The sequence below is a fragment of the Anser brachyrhynchus genome, assembly GCF_964034855.1.
Source record: "Anser brachyrhynchus genome assembly, chromosome: 6".
In the NCBI taxonomy this organism is placed as follows: domain Eukaryota; kingdom Metazoa; phylum Chordata; class Aves; order Anseriformes; family Anatidae; genus Anser; species Anser brachyrhynchus.
The window spans coordinates 30,203,867-30,216,456 of NC_137700.1; the positions used below are offsets into that span (position 1 = coordinate 30,203,867).

At 55.0% G+C, this 12,590-nt stretch overlaps 1 protein-coding gene and 1 long non-coding RNA gene across 7 annotated transcripts in view; one reads left to right on the forward strand and one right to left on the reverse strand.

Moving 5' to 3' along the window:
- HPSE2 (heparanase 2 (inactive)) overlaps window positions 1-12,590 on the forward strand; it is a gene marked incomplete at its 5' end in the record, with an annotated part of 109,921 nt that overhangs the window by 1,506 nt on the left and 95,825 nt on the right. The window contains 3 exons of one of the 6 annotated variants that reach the window (XM_080597080.1): window positions 5-2,409; window positions 3,100-3,208; window positions 11,483-11,640. In XM_080597080.1, the coding sequence (XP_080453206.1) occupies window positions 3,171-3,208; window positions 11,483-11,640 (196 nt within the window). Of the gene's footprint in view, window positions 1-4; window positions 2,410-3,099; window positions 3,209-7,242; window positions 9,307-10,254; window positions 10,515-11,482; window positions 11,641-12,590 lie in introns of those variants that run through there. The other 5 variants (XM_080597081.1, XM_080597077.1, XM_080597082.1 and 2 more) reach the window with 5 other exon arrangements.
- Window positions 5,495-9,924, reverse strand: LOC308197110. The gene is made up of 2 exons (XR_013952582.1): window positions 9,786-9,924; window positions 5,495-6,737 (listed from the first exon to the last, which is right to left on the reverse strand). It is a non-coding gene; the product is annotated as an uncharacterized lncRNA (long non-coding RNA).

The window sequence follows — 12,590 nt, forward strand, 5'->3', positions numbered from 1 at the left end:
AGACAAATGTACCGCTCTGGAACGAACATTATTCTTGTGCCTAGACCTGATGGAGAGTGTGGTATGCAAAAGTGATTTATCAGCTCCAGAAGTATGTGCTGAATATCCCCCCATTTACTTAGGGGGTATTAACTCTTGCTAACAAGTCGCCTAGTGCTGGAACTGTTGTGTCCGTCCTGGACCACCATCCAGGACAGCCTTGAAGCAGAGGCTGGGGAACTGGAAAAGAGTCAGTTGCTTACATCTCTGACAGACTCACTAATGGCAAAGCGGAAAGCTAGCCAGAAAACGTCATGGAGTTCCCCCCAAATTACTGTTATTCATTATTATTCCTCCCCACTCTGTCATTCCATGGAAGGCATCCAGATCCACAGTGGCCCAAGACATGACCTGCATCCTCCTCCACCTTGCTCTAAGTCTGATGGAGAAGCTGAAGCCCAGACCCCCTGCAAGAGCCATTGCCTTTGTTCCCAGTGCCAGGAGCAGGGCTGGAGCAGAGGCTGTGTGACATGAGCACGTCAGTGCTGGGGACCTCTCTTGGAGCCACGAGAGGCTTTTGCTGCCATGGGCCTGCCCTGAAGCCCCACCATCGGTCCCTCTGCCTTCAGGCAGAGCCAGACAGCCCTGCCTTAGCTGGGCAGGGCCAAGTGAGGGATTTATAGGAGAAGGTGGCTGGTGGGGTGAATCAGTGCTGTCATTTAACAGCACCGTCTCCTCCTCACACCCATGAAAATGGGCTGCATTGTGCGTCACTATGTCAGCAGACACACAGGCATGAGGAGCTACCAGGGAGACCTGTGTTCCTTGTTGAGTTGGGAGAAACTCTCCCCTTCTGCAGAAGAGGCAGCTAAATTTTTTTTTTTCTTCAAAATTGGTTAATTCCCTGGGATTTCTTGGGGGCTCTGTGCTGCTTCACAAGCTCTTGCTGGTTTTCCCTTTCTACCTCCCTAGCTCCAGTGTAGGAGCACTGTCTGGTGCTCTACCTGGGCATGACTTACAGAGGCTAACTCATAACCTCCTTTTCCAGACCTTCCCCCGGGCTGAACTTGTACCACCCGAGGAACACATCTCATAAATTGCCCTGAACAGTACCCAAAGGGACAGGGAGAAGTTCAGTCTGCTCCTGCCTTTCTGTGTGCAAGTGCTGGGAGCAAGCACATGGCTGCTCCGTCTGTATCAGGGCCATGTGGGAACCACTGTCTCACACTACCCCATATTTTTGCAACAGCAAGCTGTCACCAGCCCTGAAATGTCCAAAAACCTTATGCTGAGAATATCATAAAGACAATCTGGTTTTGTGCATCCCTGTCAGCGCTTTGTGTCACCGTTTGGAAGCTAGGTACCTGTGTCAGTGGTTACTCATCCTTATTAACCTGAAGATTCCCGAAGGATTTTCCAGTGTAGGAACTGAGGGCTGCGAATTACAGTGTTCTTTTTTTTTTTTTTTTTTAGTTAAGTAGGTGCTTGGGAAACTCTCTTGTCCGTAGTACCCTGGTCGCCGGAGATCCTCAGCCGGCAGGTTGCACACCCGCTGCTCTGGGCGAGCGCACGGAGCCGTGGCACTGCAGGAGGAGGAACCACAAGGTGGCAACCTCTCTCCGTGCTTCTACTGGCAAAATAAACCTGGGAGGAAAAGTCTCGGGCAGTAACTGTAAGACTGCAGAGGCGGTTGGTCACATCTTGTATTTTCCATGTGCGCTGTCAGGTTTTCTCTTCTGTATGTTTCTCCCTTTAGGATGAAGCTCTCAGGCTTGAAGAAGTGGCACTGGAGGCGCCTCTTTGGTAACTTCTCCATCCTTTGCCCCCAAGCGGACAGCAGATGCAACTTGTTAGATCGCTAACTACCAAGGCTGCCTCTGTGTGTGCTGGCAGAACTACCGTGTGTGTTGGCGAGGCAGTTTCCTCCTTCACTGGAGGCACTGTCTGTAGCAGCTGCTTCTGAGTATTGCTAACCTCACGTTACACTGATGCACAGTATAATTGTGCCAGGATCCTGCTTCATGCAATGAGGTGCCTCCGCAGGAGCAAAATAACCCGGGTGCTTGGACCAGGCAGTGACCTGCAGGCTGGGTTTTACGTACGGTCTGGAGCAGCCTAGGAGGTGAGGGGACTGCAAAACCTTCGTGGCAAGAGCTCAACTCTGTGCAAGGCTGTGGAGGAGAAAGAATGCTCGGTTTGGGGCGAAGCTGCCCTAGTCCTGTGGTCTCAAGCACACCATCTGTTGCGATGAGCTGCATCTAGCTCAGGACATAGTTGTGTTCCTGCCAGATGTTAGCTTATATGTGCTTCATGTAAAAGTAAACTGGTGCGAAAGCTGTGGTCTGATGTGCTTTCAGTAGGATTTGACCTGCATAAGTGACGACGTGCTAGCCAGCCTCTCACCGAGAGGATGCACTCCAGAAGTTGCAGGTGTGTGGCTGGAGCATGTTCAATGATTCAAGATAGGAAATATCTTCCAAAGCTCAAAATAAGACAAAACAAACTGAGCTTTAGCACATGCTCAATTGATTGAGTCTTTGGCAAAGTATGACATGAATTTCCAAGGCTCTCACTGAGGCCTGTCCTGGCTGCATCCTGCCTCTTGAGTCCTTCAGCGAGCACTGCGTGGCTGCCCTCATTTTCTTCATATACCGTGGTCTCCTCCTTTTACCTGTTCTCTGTTGTGACATTGCTATTGCTATTCAGTGAGGAATAATAATCTGCTCCCTCCGCGGCTTCTGTGCCGCAGCTCTCAAGGTCCATGCCTGTGGGGAGACCCCTGATCACAGCTGTCCTTGTCCAGCTCTGACGGTGCAGGTCCAGGAGGAGGAGGAGGGCAGCATGGATATGGGGAGTTTGGTAAAGCCCCTTCAGATCAACTTGACTTTGAGGTCTGAAGTCAGAGTCCCAGAGGCTGCGGGCTGCAATTCGCTTCCTTCCTGGTGGAGGAGAGCCCAGGGGGTCTGGTGTCCGCTGGTCCTCCAGAAAGGGGCGAGGAGCTGCTGGGGGACTGCTGATGGGGATAGAAATGTTAGCAATTCCAAATCGTGATGGGAAACAGAAGGAGTAAAGAAAAGCTGGATTTTTCTTTCTTTCTTTTTTTTTTTTTTTTTCCCCCAGAAAGTGGGAAGAAAACTAGCAAGCACAGAGCTGGCTTCTCACGGAACATGTCTGCAACGTGATTGTCACTAATGCTCTGCAGCCAGCTGAGAGAAGATACTTTACCCAAGTAAGTGAAATAAGCACTGAGATGTGGGATATATGATAACTTCTGAAGCAGAAGGAATAAGACCCCAGGCAAGGGAGCTCCAATTTTTTTCCTCTTTCTGAGGCTGTGGTGTTGAATTAACTCCTTTTCTCTGTGTCCTGGACATGGTTACTAAAGGTTTGCAAAGCTTTAGCCAGCCTTCTGGATGTTGACATGTTAAGCGCTTGGTTTGCGATAACCAATTTTCTCCTGAAATGATACCAAAAGGTCTGCTGTTTTGATTTAAAGTGTTTTCCGAGTATTTTGGTTAATAGTTAAAGACAGTCCACTCCAAGAGAATCTAACTTGGGGAAGCCATGAAATTTAATTCATTTCGGCAACTTAAATATATAATCAGGGACATATGGTAATACTAAATACAGGGGGAAATGTCATTGTTTAAGTCAAATTTCTGCATTCAGTCAAAACCCAATAGTTGTAACATCAAACTGTACTTTCCATTGTACAGGAAATAAAGCATCATTTTTTCAAAGCAAATAGACATGCAATTGCATGCCTATTATATTGCTTATATTGCTTTATTTTTAGCTTTCTCCATGTTGCTGTTACTAAAGGGCTAACAGAAGAGAAACTGGAGAGAGAAGAAATGATACAACACCCAGATCCTGGTAGAAAGGACAAAAGAGATGCCTGGGCAGTGGATACGTGCTCTTTCCCTGCAATTGTTTCTAGCTGAGAAGTTACTGTGCCTGGGCTAGGGACACTGCACCCTCCCTGCAACCTTCCCCCTTGTTTCTGCAGACCTGCCAGCATTGAAACAGTGCTGAGGTGAGGCTGTGTTGCTGCAAGGGCCGTGGAAATACTTCTCGTTTCTCTCTGTCATTGTGCAGCACTTTTTTCCTGCCCCCTTGCTCCTGAGATGGGAGAAGGAACTATGTGGTTGTTGATGGTCAGTGGGAAGGACGGGTTTTGTACCAGAATCACGTGAAGCTGCAGGCAGACCGTGCTCTTGCATGGCTGGAGAATCCCAAAGAGATCCTCCAGATTATGGATTTCAGCCTGACAAGCGATGCGTGCAGACCTTCATCTCTCCAACACCACCTTAAAGAGGAGTAGGTCAGGAACTTAACTGTTGGTTTTAAAATTTGTAAGTTGAAATTATTGCTTTTTCTGCATTTATTTTAGAGCTTTCACTGGAGAATGGAAGCAGAGGGTCAGTCTGAGGTCTGTCCAGCATCAGCCCATCTTCTCATGGCTCCCTTAGCATACCTCAGCACCTGCTGGCCTTCTCTCCTCGTTCTGTGGTGCTCATTTTTGCCCATCTGATCCTCTTCATCTCCTGGGTTCATCCTGGGCATCCACTGCTTCTACACTGCCAGCATTTCACTTTGCTTCTCCTTCTTCTACTTGTGTGTTTTTCAGTCACAACCCATAGTTCTCGGTGGCTCCTTCTCTTGCTCCCTGCCTGTGAGTTGCACACTTTTCTTCCGATTTCCTTTTGCAGACCATCAGTTTGGAGCTTTGATACAGCTGATTTTTCCCATCTCTGTAGTAGAGCAGTATTCAGGTGTCCTGACAGAGCTGCAGACTCTGGTGGCAGAGGTGTCATAATCAGGCAGACACAGAGGACAGAGCTTTACAATTTTATAATTACCTGACAGATTCTGATTGTTTCTGCCTCCCTGACCCCAGCAGTGTCTCTGACTTGAGAGTGTTTTGGCTGCTGTTTCTTCCTCTGAGCTCCTTCTCCTCGTTGGTCTCTGCACACAGCCCCTTCCTCTTTTTTGTAATTGACTTGTTTGCTCCTCCAGCCTTGCACTTCATCCATCTTCCTATTTCCCCTCTCTGATCTACTCCTCATGTCCGCTTCCTTCATTTTTGCTGCTGGAATGTGAAGCATCTCTCCAGAAAAATATAAGGTCTCTGTGAACTTCTACCATCCCCCCCGTATTCCCTCTTCCTTCACCTCTATCATCTCCTCACAGATGGTGGGACAAATACTCGCTTGTGTTCGTTCTCAGGCTTGTTAACTTGGCGTATTCTCCTCTCTTTTTCTTTCACATGAGGATGTGAAATGAGGATAATTCTACCCATTTCTCTGCTCCTTGGGGCTGGGCTCAGTTTGAGGAAAATGTTTATGAGGCTATTGTGATCTTTGGAGCGCTGCAGAGCTACGGGTCTCCTATTGTGTTTGTCCTCTATCTGCTTGGCTGTGACGAATTGCTGCCACATTTGCTTCTACTCAAGATATGAAAGACAAAAGCTAATTCAGACCCAGCCATTGATTAGCACAGGGAAGTTCATGGGTCTAAAGAGCACCTTCTGCCAAAAGGCAGCGTTACACGTAGAGATATTCCCAGTCATTATCCACTGTTTTTTTTTTTTCCTTTTCTATTTTTTTTCCTGCTTTCTGAAGAGGCACTGGGCAGAAGGGATTTCTGACTGCCGGGCCGGACAGCACCTGGTTTCACCACCTCCAGAGCAGTTCTCACAGCTTTGTGCAGTTCGTGCATCTCAGCTTTCAGGATCCTCGGAACACCTGTTGGGAGTCAGACACTCTGGAAGCTTGATCGTTCTCTCTGGAGACAGATCTGCAGGGCTGAGGTACCCTGGGCTTGCCAGAGTATTTCTGAGACCATGCATCAAATTAGGCAGATGAAGGAAAAGAATAAAAACAATTTATTCTAGCAGAGTAAGTGGTACCAAGCTGCTCACAGAACTGGGAATAAAGGCATAAAACAAGAAAAAAATACAGAATTTAGCAGCAGCTGCCTAAAATCCAACTTCAGTCCTTTTGGATCTCATGCATCTTTCTGTGGCATCTGTGTGCCCCAGCCAGGGAGAGCCCATGCACTGGTGCCTCCTTTTGTTCCTATCCTTTTTTATTTTTTTATTTTTATAGGGCTCTTACTTAGGTAGCTACCGAGTTACTAATTAACTGTGCTGTGGCTAGGTTTGGAGATACCAGTTTGAGTTCCTTTCACGCTGGCAAAAACGCAAAGATGGCATTGCCAAATGTGCTTTTCCTGCCCAGGCGGTGGGTTTTGATCGATGCCTTGCCTTTCGCAGTTATGGAAGGAGGAAGCTCTCTCAGTAGGCTTGCTTTCCTCGTGCTGTCGCTCAGCTCCCTAGCCAGCCGGTCGTCTTAGCCCAGACAGATGTTTTTGCTTGTTACAGAACTTCACAGGACACCTCCATTAAAGACTAATGCACGGATACTGCATTAAATCAAGCAATTGTCTTCTGCCCGCTCGCTCAGGTTAGACATGATACATCAACACGCTAGAAAATGGTTTCAGCAGTGGAGTTCAGGCTGTGCAGCACCCACCTTTGGGCACTGGTAATTTTAGGAGGTTGCATTCCAGACATTAAGGCTCTTGTGGTGAAAATGATGGACACAGCAGTGCAGAAAGAGCAAAAACCTCAATAAAAAGAATCTGCTGTGCTGTTATGGGGTCTGATGACCACATTCATTGTCCTTGATCTTCTCAGAAATTGTCTGGGGAGAACAAGTAAGTCAGGCCATGGTACAGGGCAGGCATTTAAGAGTCTGAAAAGAAAACATATTTTGGTAAATTATCTATGGATAGCGTTCTTTACTTTCACTAGCTGAATTTTCTCCTTGCTGGCTTCTTTTAGAGCATCCATAACTCAGGTTTACTTGACAGCACTACAGAAACAGACATGGTTGATATCTTGGGAATCAAAGACATGATGATTTTTTTTAAAAAAGGCTGTCTAGCTTGTTTTTATTCTTCCTAGCCTAATGGAGGTTTGTTTGGTACAGCACATCCTCTGATGATAATAACTTTCATCATTTATGAGCAGACGTTTATTTTCTAGTGAGCTAAAAATGTTCCTCCTAAGGAGGTTTTCCTATTTTCTTTTGGGCCAATTTATACAGCCAGAGATCTCAGTTTAGTTTTTCTTCTTATTCTTTTTTTTTTCTTTTTTATTTTTTTTTCTTTCTGTGTCAGCCCTGAGATCCAAAGAGGTTTCCTTTGCTGAAAGCCTTCAACAACTGATCAGATCATTTACAACAAGCACTTTCTCAGGCAGTAGCTGTAGAAAAGTGAGGGAAAAAATCGCAGTTACTACCTATGATAACAAAGTTAAATGCACGTTGAAGTGTTTGTGAGCTGTGACTGACTGAAAGGGTGCCAGACATTTTGCAAATATACACCAAAAGACAGGCCCCTGCTCTAATCGGCTTATAAATTAGAAGGAAAGTACATTGGCAAGAGCAGAAGAGATGATATGACATGCTTTAAATAGTTTATTGGGAGCTGGAGAATTGTTGTTTATTTGGTGATGTTGGGAAAATATTTAATGTGCTTTGGTTAAACTCTTTATAGAAATGCTTCTCCTCCCCCAGTTTTCTTTCCCAATGACTGTTCTGGAGATTAAAAACAGCAAGTTCAGAGTAGATGGAAAATTGAGAAATGTATTTCCAACTGGCCAAAACCGCGAGTAAATCTTTATAGATAGGGTTGTATTTTTTTTTTTTTAATGCTACCCAGGCTTTCTAAAGCAATTACCGTAATCCAAGAAAGGACCGGCGCTTCGAGCCCGAGCCCCTCCGCCGCCAGCCGAGCCGCCCTCCCTCCCTCCCGGGCTACCGGAGGAGCAACCGAGGCGCCTCCCTCGCCGGTAGCCGCCCTGCTGCCGGCTCCCGGAGGGCTCCCGGAGGGCTCCCGGAGGGCTCCCGGCTGCCCGTGCCTCCGCCGGCCGCAGGTGAGCGGCGTCGGAAGGGCTTCGACGGCGAGCCCCCGGGCGGTGTGCGAGCCGCTGGCAGCCGGGAGGCTTTGTGCGCTCCGCTGCTCCGTGCCGGCGGGGCCGGCCCCGCAGAGAAACCGCTTCCCGGCATCCGGAGCGGGGAGTAACTGCGGGGGACGCTTCGGAGTAAACACGTTTCCCCTCCGAAGCGGTTTGTTTGTAAGGGAAAAGGTTAAGCGGGATAAATTGTTTTCTCTCGTGTCCTTCGCCGCGTACCGCCCTCGCGTTTCGTTTTAAAACAGAGCCGTGCTTAGCAGGAGGCAGGACACGAAATTTCGGCCTGCAACTGCAACGCTTATTTGACCAACAAATGCCACCGGAGCTCTGCTGATGTCTTTTGATAACACCGAAAACCAAAACAAGACAAACAAACAAACCGAAAGATTAAAAACAAGAAAAAGCAAGGCGACGGTTCAGAAACTCGTGTCCCTCCTTGGCGGTGACCCCAAAACCGAACAACTTCTGCAGGCTCCAGGTCCCGGGTCGGTTAAGTGCTATTGAAAACTGAAGTTGTTTGCAGACGAACACAAATTTCCAAGCTTAAATTGCCTTCTTCCTGTCCCGGGATGCCAGGGCTTTGCACAGCTGAAATTGCACAGCCCTTTCCCCCGGATCCTCTTACTCCTATAGCGCTCGAGTCCCCGCTGCTCCGCGCCTGGCGCCGGGGCACACTTTGCTGCTTTTTGTCACCGTGTGCGCGCCCGGCGGCCTCTCCCGGGCTGTTTTGGAGCCCGGCCGCGTTCACGGGGCCACTCCACGACAAATCCCATTTTGTGCATTTCCCGTTAAGCCCCAGCGGAGCTTTCTGCCGGGGAACGGGGTGCGTGGGGGGGTGCTTCATCCTTCCCCCCGCTACTACTCAGCGCACGGGCACACCGTGCCCCCTCCGTGCTCGCCCACGGCTTTTTTTTTCCCCGGGGCCCGGGACACCGGGAGCAGGCAGCTGTGTGTGCCGGTATCCTCGCACCGCTCGGCCCCGCCACCTCCGGACCCCCCCGGCGCGGGGGTGGCCGCAGGTGGGTGCCGGCTCCCCCGGACCGGGCCCGTGACCAGCAGATGGTGCTGCGGGCTCCCGCTGCGGGCGCCCCGTCCTCGGGGGGTGCGGGGCCCCGAAGGCACCGGGAGCTCCGTGCGGCCCGCACCGGGCCCGGCCCCTCTCCGCGGCACCGGGGCCCCGCGAACCGCCGGGGGCCGGGGTGGACCACGCCGGCGGCGGAGGGCCCAGGTAGGGCGCGTTACGCGGCCCGGAGCTCGCCGATTGCCGGTGTGCGGGAGCCCGGCGCTTGCCCGGGAACCGGCAGCCGGCGGGGCAGGATGCCCGCTTCGGACGGGCGCACCCGGAGGTGAGGCATCGCTCCCCGGGCAGCTCGGCAGCCCCCTGCACGGTGCACCCAGCGCCGAAACCTCCGCTGCGCACCGAGCGCGGGCCGTCCCGCCCCGGTACTCGGCGGCGGCTCTCGCCCCGCCGCCCCGGTCCCGCACGGGCTGGCACCGGAGCGGGGAGCACCGGCGGTCCCGTCGAACCGCGCTGCCGTTTCCGCACCGGGAGCGTCTGCGGCGGGTCGGCCACCGGCGGGTCCCGAGGGCGGCCGAGGGCCCGATTCCGCGGGGCCCGGTTCCCCACAGTGTCCGTGTCCCGGTCGATCCGAGCCCGAATCTCCAGCACGAGGGCTCCGGGTTCCCGCCGCGCCCGTCGGGTCCCGCCAAACCGGCAGCGCTCGGCCCCGGTTGCCGCAGCCCCGCACGAGCTCTCCCCGCGGCTGGTGCCTTTAGGGGTGACCGGCTCACCTCAACCCTACCCGGGCCGCCCCCGCTGCCTTACCGCCTGCTTACAAGCCGGAGCCGCTCTGGGCGCCCGCGCTCCGGTCCCGGTGCCGAGCTCCCCGGTGTCTCGGTGCCCCGGCTGCGGCCCGGTTCTGCGCGCTCCGGGAGCTCCCGCGGCGGAAAGCGGCCGCCGGTGCGCGGCGGAGCCGGGGCAAAGCGAAAGCTCGGTGCTGGCGGCGTCTTGGCGGGCCGGCGGGCCCCGAGCCGAGGGGGTTAAACCAGGAGCCTCCCCTTACCTTCAAAAAGTTAAAAATGTCTGGAGCCTGCATCTCTTAAAGGGGCGGTGCTGGCTGCAAGGAGTCTTGGCACCGGCTGCGAGAAAGGCTGGTCAGGGGCGTGAGTTCCCCTCCACCAGCACCAAAACATTGCAAAAAAAGGCAGAGCGCCCCACACTTTAGATAAGGACAATTAGCCACCAGCGAGCCCCTGCAGACAGCGAGTTAATTAGGGGTTTCCTGCTCTCCGGCATGCCCTGTCCCAGCTCCTGCCCCCCCGGGCTCCTAGCCCTGATGGCACCTGGGCTGGCCCTCATGGCCACCTTCTCGCTGCCCTCCCAGGCCGGGGACAGGAGAGCGCTGCCGGTGGAGAAATCTCCAGGTGTGAAGGGAAGAACTCTCATTCTCCTTGATGTCAACACCAAGAGCCCTGTCAGGATAATCAGTGAGAATTTCCTCTCCCTGCAGCTGGACCCCTCCATCATTCATGATGGCTGGCTCGATTTCTTAAGGTAAGGCAGGAGCCCCCCGGCGCCCTCCCCACGCCGCCCGCGGGGCGCCCCGGCGGCCCCAGCCTCCCAGCCCCGCTGGGCTCCGCGCTGCTGGCGGCGCTTGTTGTGACGGAGGGAGCGAGGCCATGGTTTCCATTAAGATGCACATGTTTGCAATGGAGAAAGCATTTCGGAGACTTATCAGTTATGACTGCAAAAATGTCGTGCTCCCCTCGCTCCAACAACCGCCCCTCCGCAAAAAAAAAAAAAGCACAACATGGGGCCGAGGCAGCGCAGGGGAAAAAAATAATATATAAATAAACAACCAGCAGCAGGGACGGGGCCGCCTGCCGAACCGAGCCGAGCCTTCCCCAGGTCCCGACGGGCGGAGAGCGGGGGTGTCGGCCAGGTCTTCAGAGCCCGGCGCTCCCCGGGACTTCCAGCCCCGCGCGGGGGGCAGAGCCGGGCTGCAGCTGCGCCGAGCTGCCGCGGCCTGGAGGCGCTGGGACGGCCAGAAAGCCCCTTCCCTCCCTGCTGGGTAAGTCGGGGAGGCAGAGCGGGGCTCCGCACGCCCGCTCCGAGGGTCCCGCCGGCCGCCGCCTCCGCCTCGCTGCGCTCCTCCGTGCCCGCGGGACGGTCCGGCACGGCACGGCACGGCTGCGGGGGCGCACCGCTGCCTCCGCCAAGCCGCTGCACTTGTCCGGGGGGTACCGGGAGGGGGGCACAGCCGGGTCCCACCGACCTCCGAGCCGCCACCAGGCGGGGCGGCCCCGCTCCCGCTCCGCACCGTTTTGCCGGCGCAAAGCCCCGCAGCCGGGCGCAGCTGCGGAGGTGCCCGCTCCGCTCCGAGCCGGGCCGGGCCGGGCCGTGCCGGGCGGGGCGGCCGGGCCGTGGTGAGCCCCCGATCCCCGCGGGCAGCGGGCCGGTGCGGGTGCGGGTAGGGCCGGGCCGTCCCGCAGCCCCCTCAGCCCCCTCTCTCCTCTCCCCAGCTCCCGGCGGCTGGTGACCCTGGCGAGGGGCCTGGCCCCCGCCTTCCTGCGCTTCGCGGGCAAGAGGACGGACTTTCTGCAGTTCCACAACGTGAAGAACCCGGCCAAGAGCCGCGGCGGGCCCGGACCCGATTACTACCTCAAGAACTACGAGGACGGTGAGCGGCGCCGCGGGCCGAGCCGAGCCGGGCCGGGCCGGGCCGTGCGCGGGGGGCGGGCGCGGCTCCGGGGGGCTCCGGGGGGCTGCGGGCACCGTGCGGCCCCGCTCCGCCTGCCCGGGCTCCGTGGCACCGGCAGCGCCGTGCGCCCAGGCGGGGCCGGGCCGTGCCGTGCCGTGCCCGGGCGGTGCTGCCCTCCGGGCACCGGGCGGGGGAGCCTCCCCTTTCCCTCCCGTTGCCGGTATATCCGGCGGGGGCCGGTCCCGGGGAACAAAAGGCCCGCAGCGGGGAGCGGGGCTTTCCGTGCCCCCCCCGGCTCCTTTCGCTCCCGCACGGTACCGCAAGCCGCAGGGGGACCGGACGGACCCCGGGTCCCCGCGGGTCGCGCCCCGCTCTGCCTCTGCACCGCCCTGCCCGGAGCCTGCGGTGCTCTCGGGGAGCCCTGCCTTTCCCCGGGGACCCCGGCGTCGTTCCCGTGTTTCTCCGCCCGGGGCTCCCCGCCGCACAACCGGGCTCGGTGGCGGCTGGGCCGCCCGGTCCCCGCCTGCCGCCGCCGCTCGTCGGTGCCCGGTGGGGTCGCTCCCCGTCCAGCCCGCCGTGCCACCGCGGCTCTGTCCCAAATTCACTCGCTCCCTGCTTTCCTCTGCTCCCTCCCTGCTCTTGTGCCCTCCTCCCCGGCGGTTCTGCAGCTGCACAAAAGGTTTTTACCTTTTGTGGCCCTTAATTCGCACAAAGAATCTTGGTAGAAAAGTCAGGGCCGAGTCTCCATCCTCAGGCATTTATTTTAAGAAGCAGAATACCCTGTCCACGTGCAAGAATTTATTGATTTTTCTCCGTTGCCTTTTTTTTTTTAATGAAAACACTTTTTTCTTACTCATGACTTAGAAAAATTAGCTGAAGATATTTCCATAAGTAATTTTGAAGGCCAATTAATGCCAGACAGATCCCAG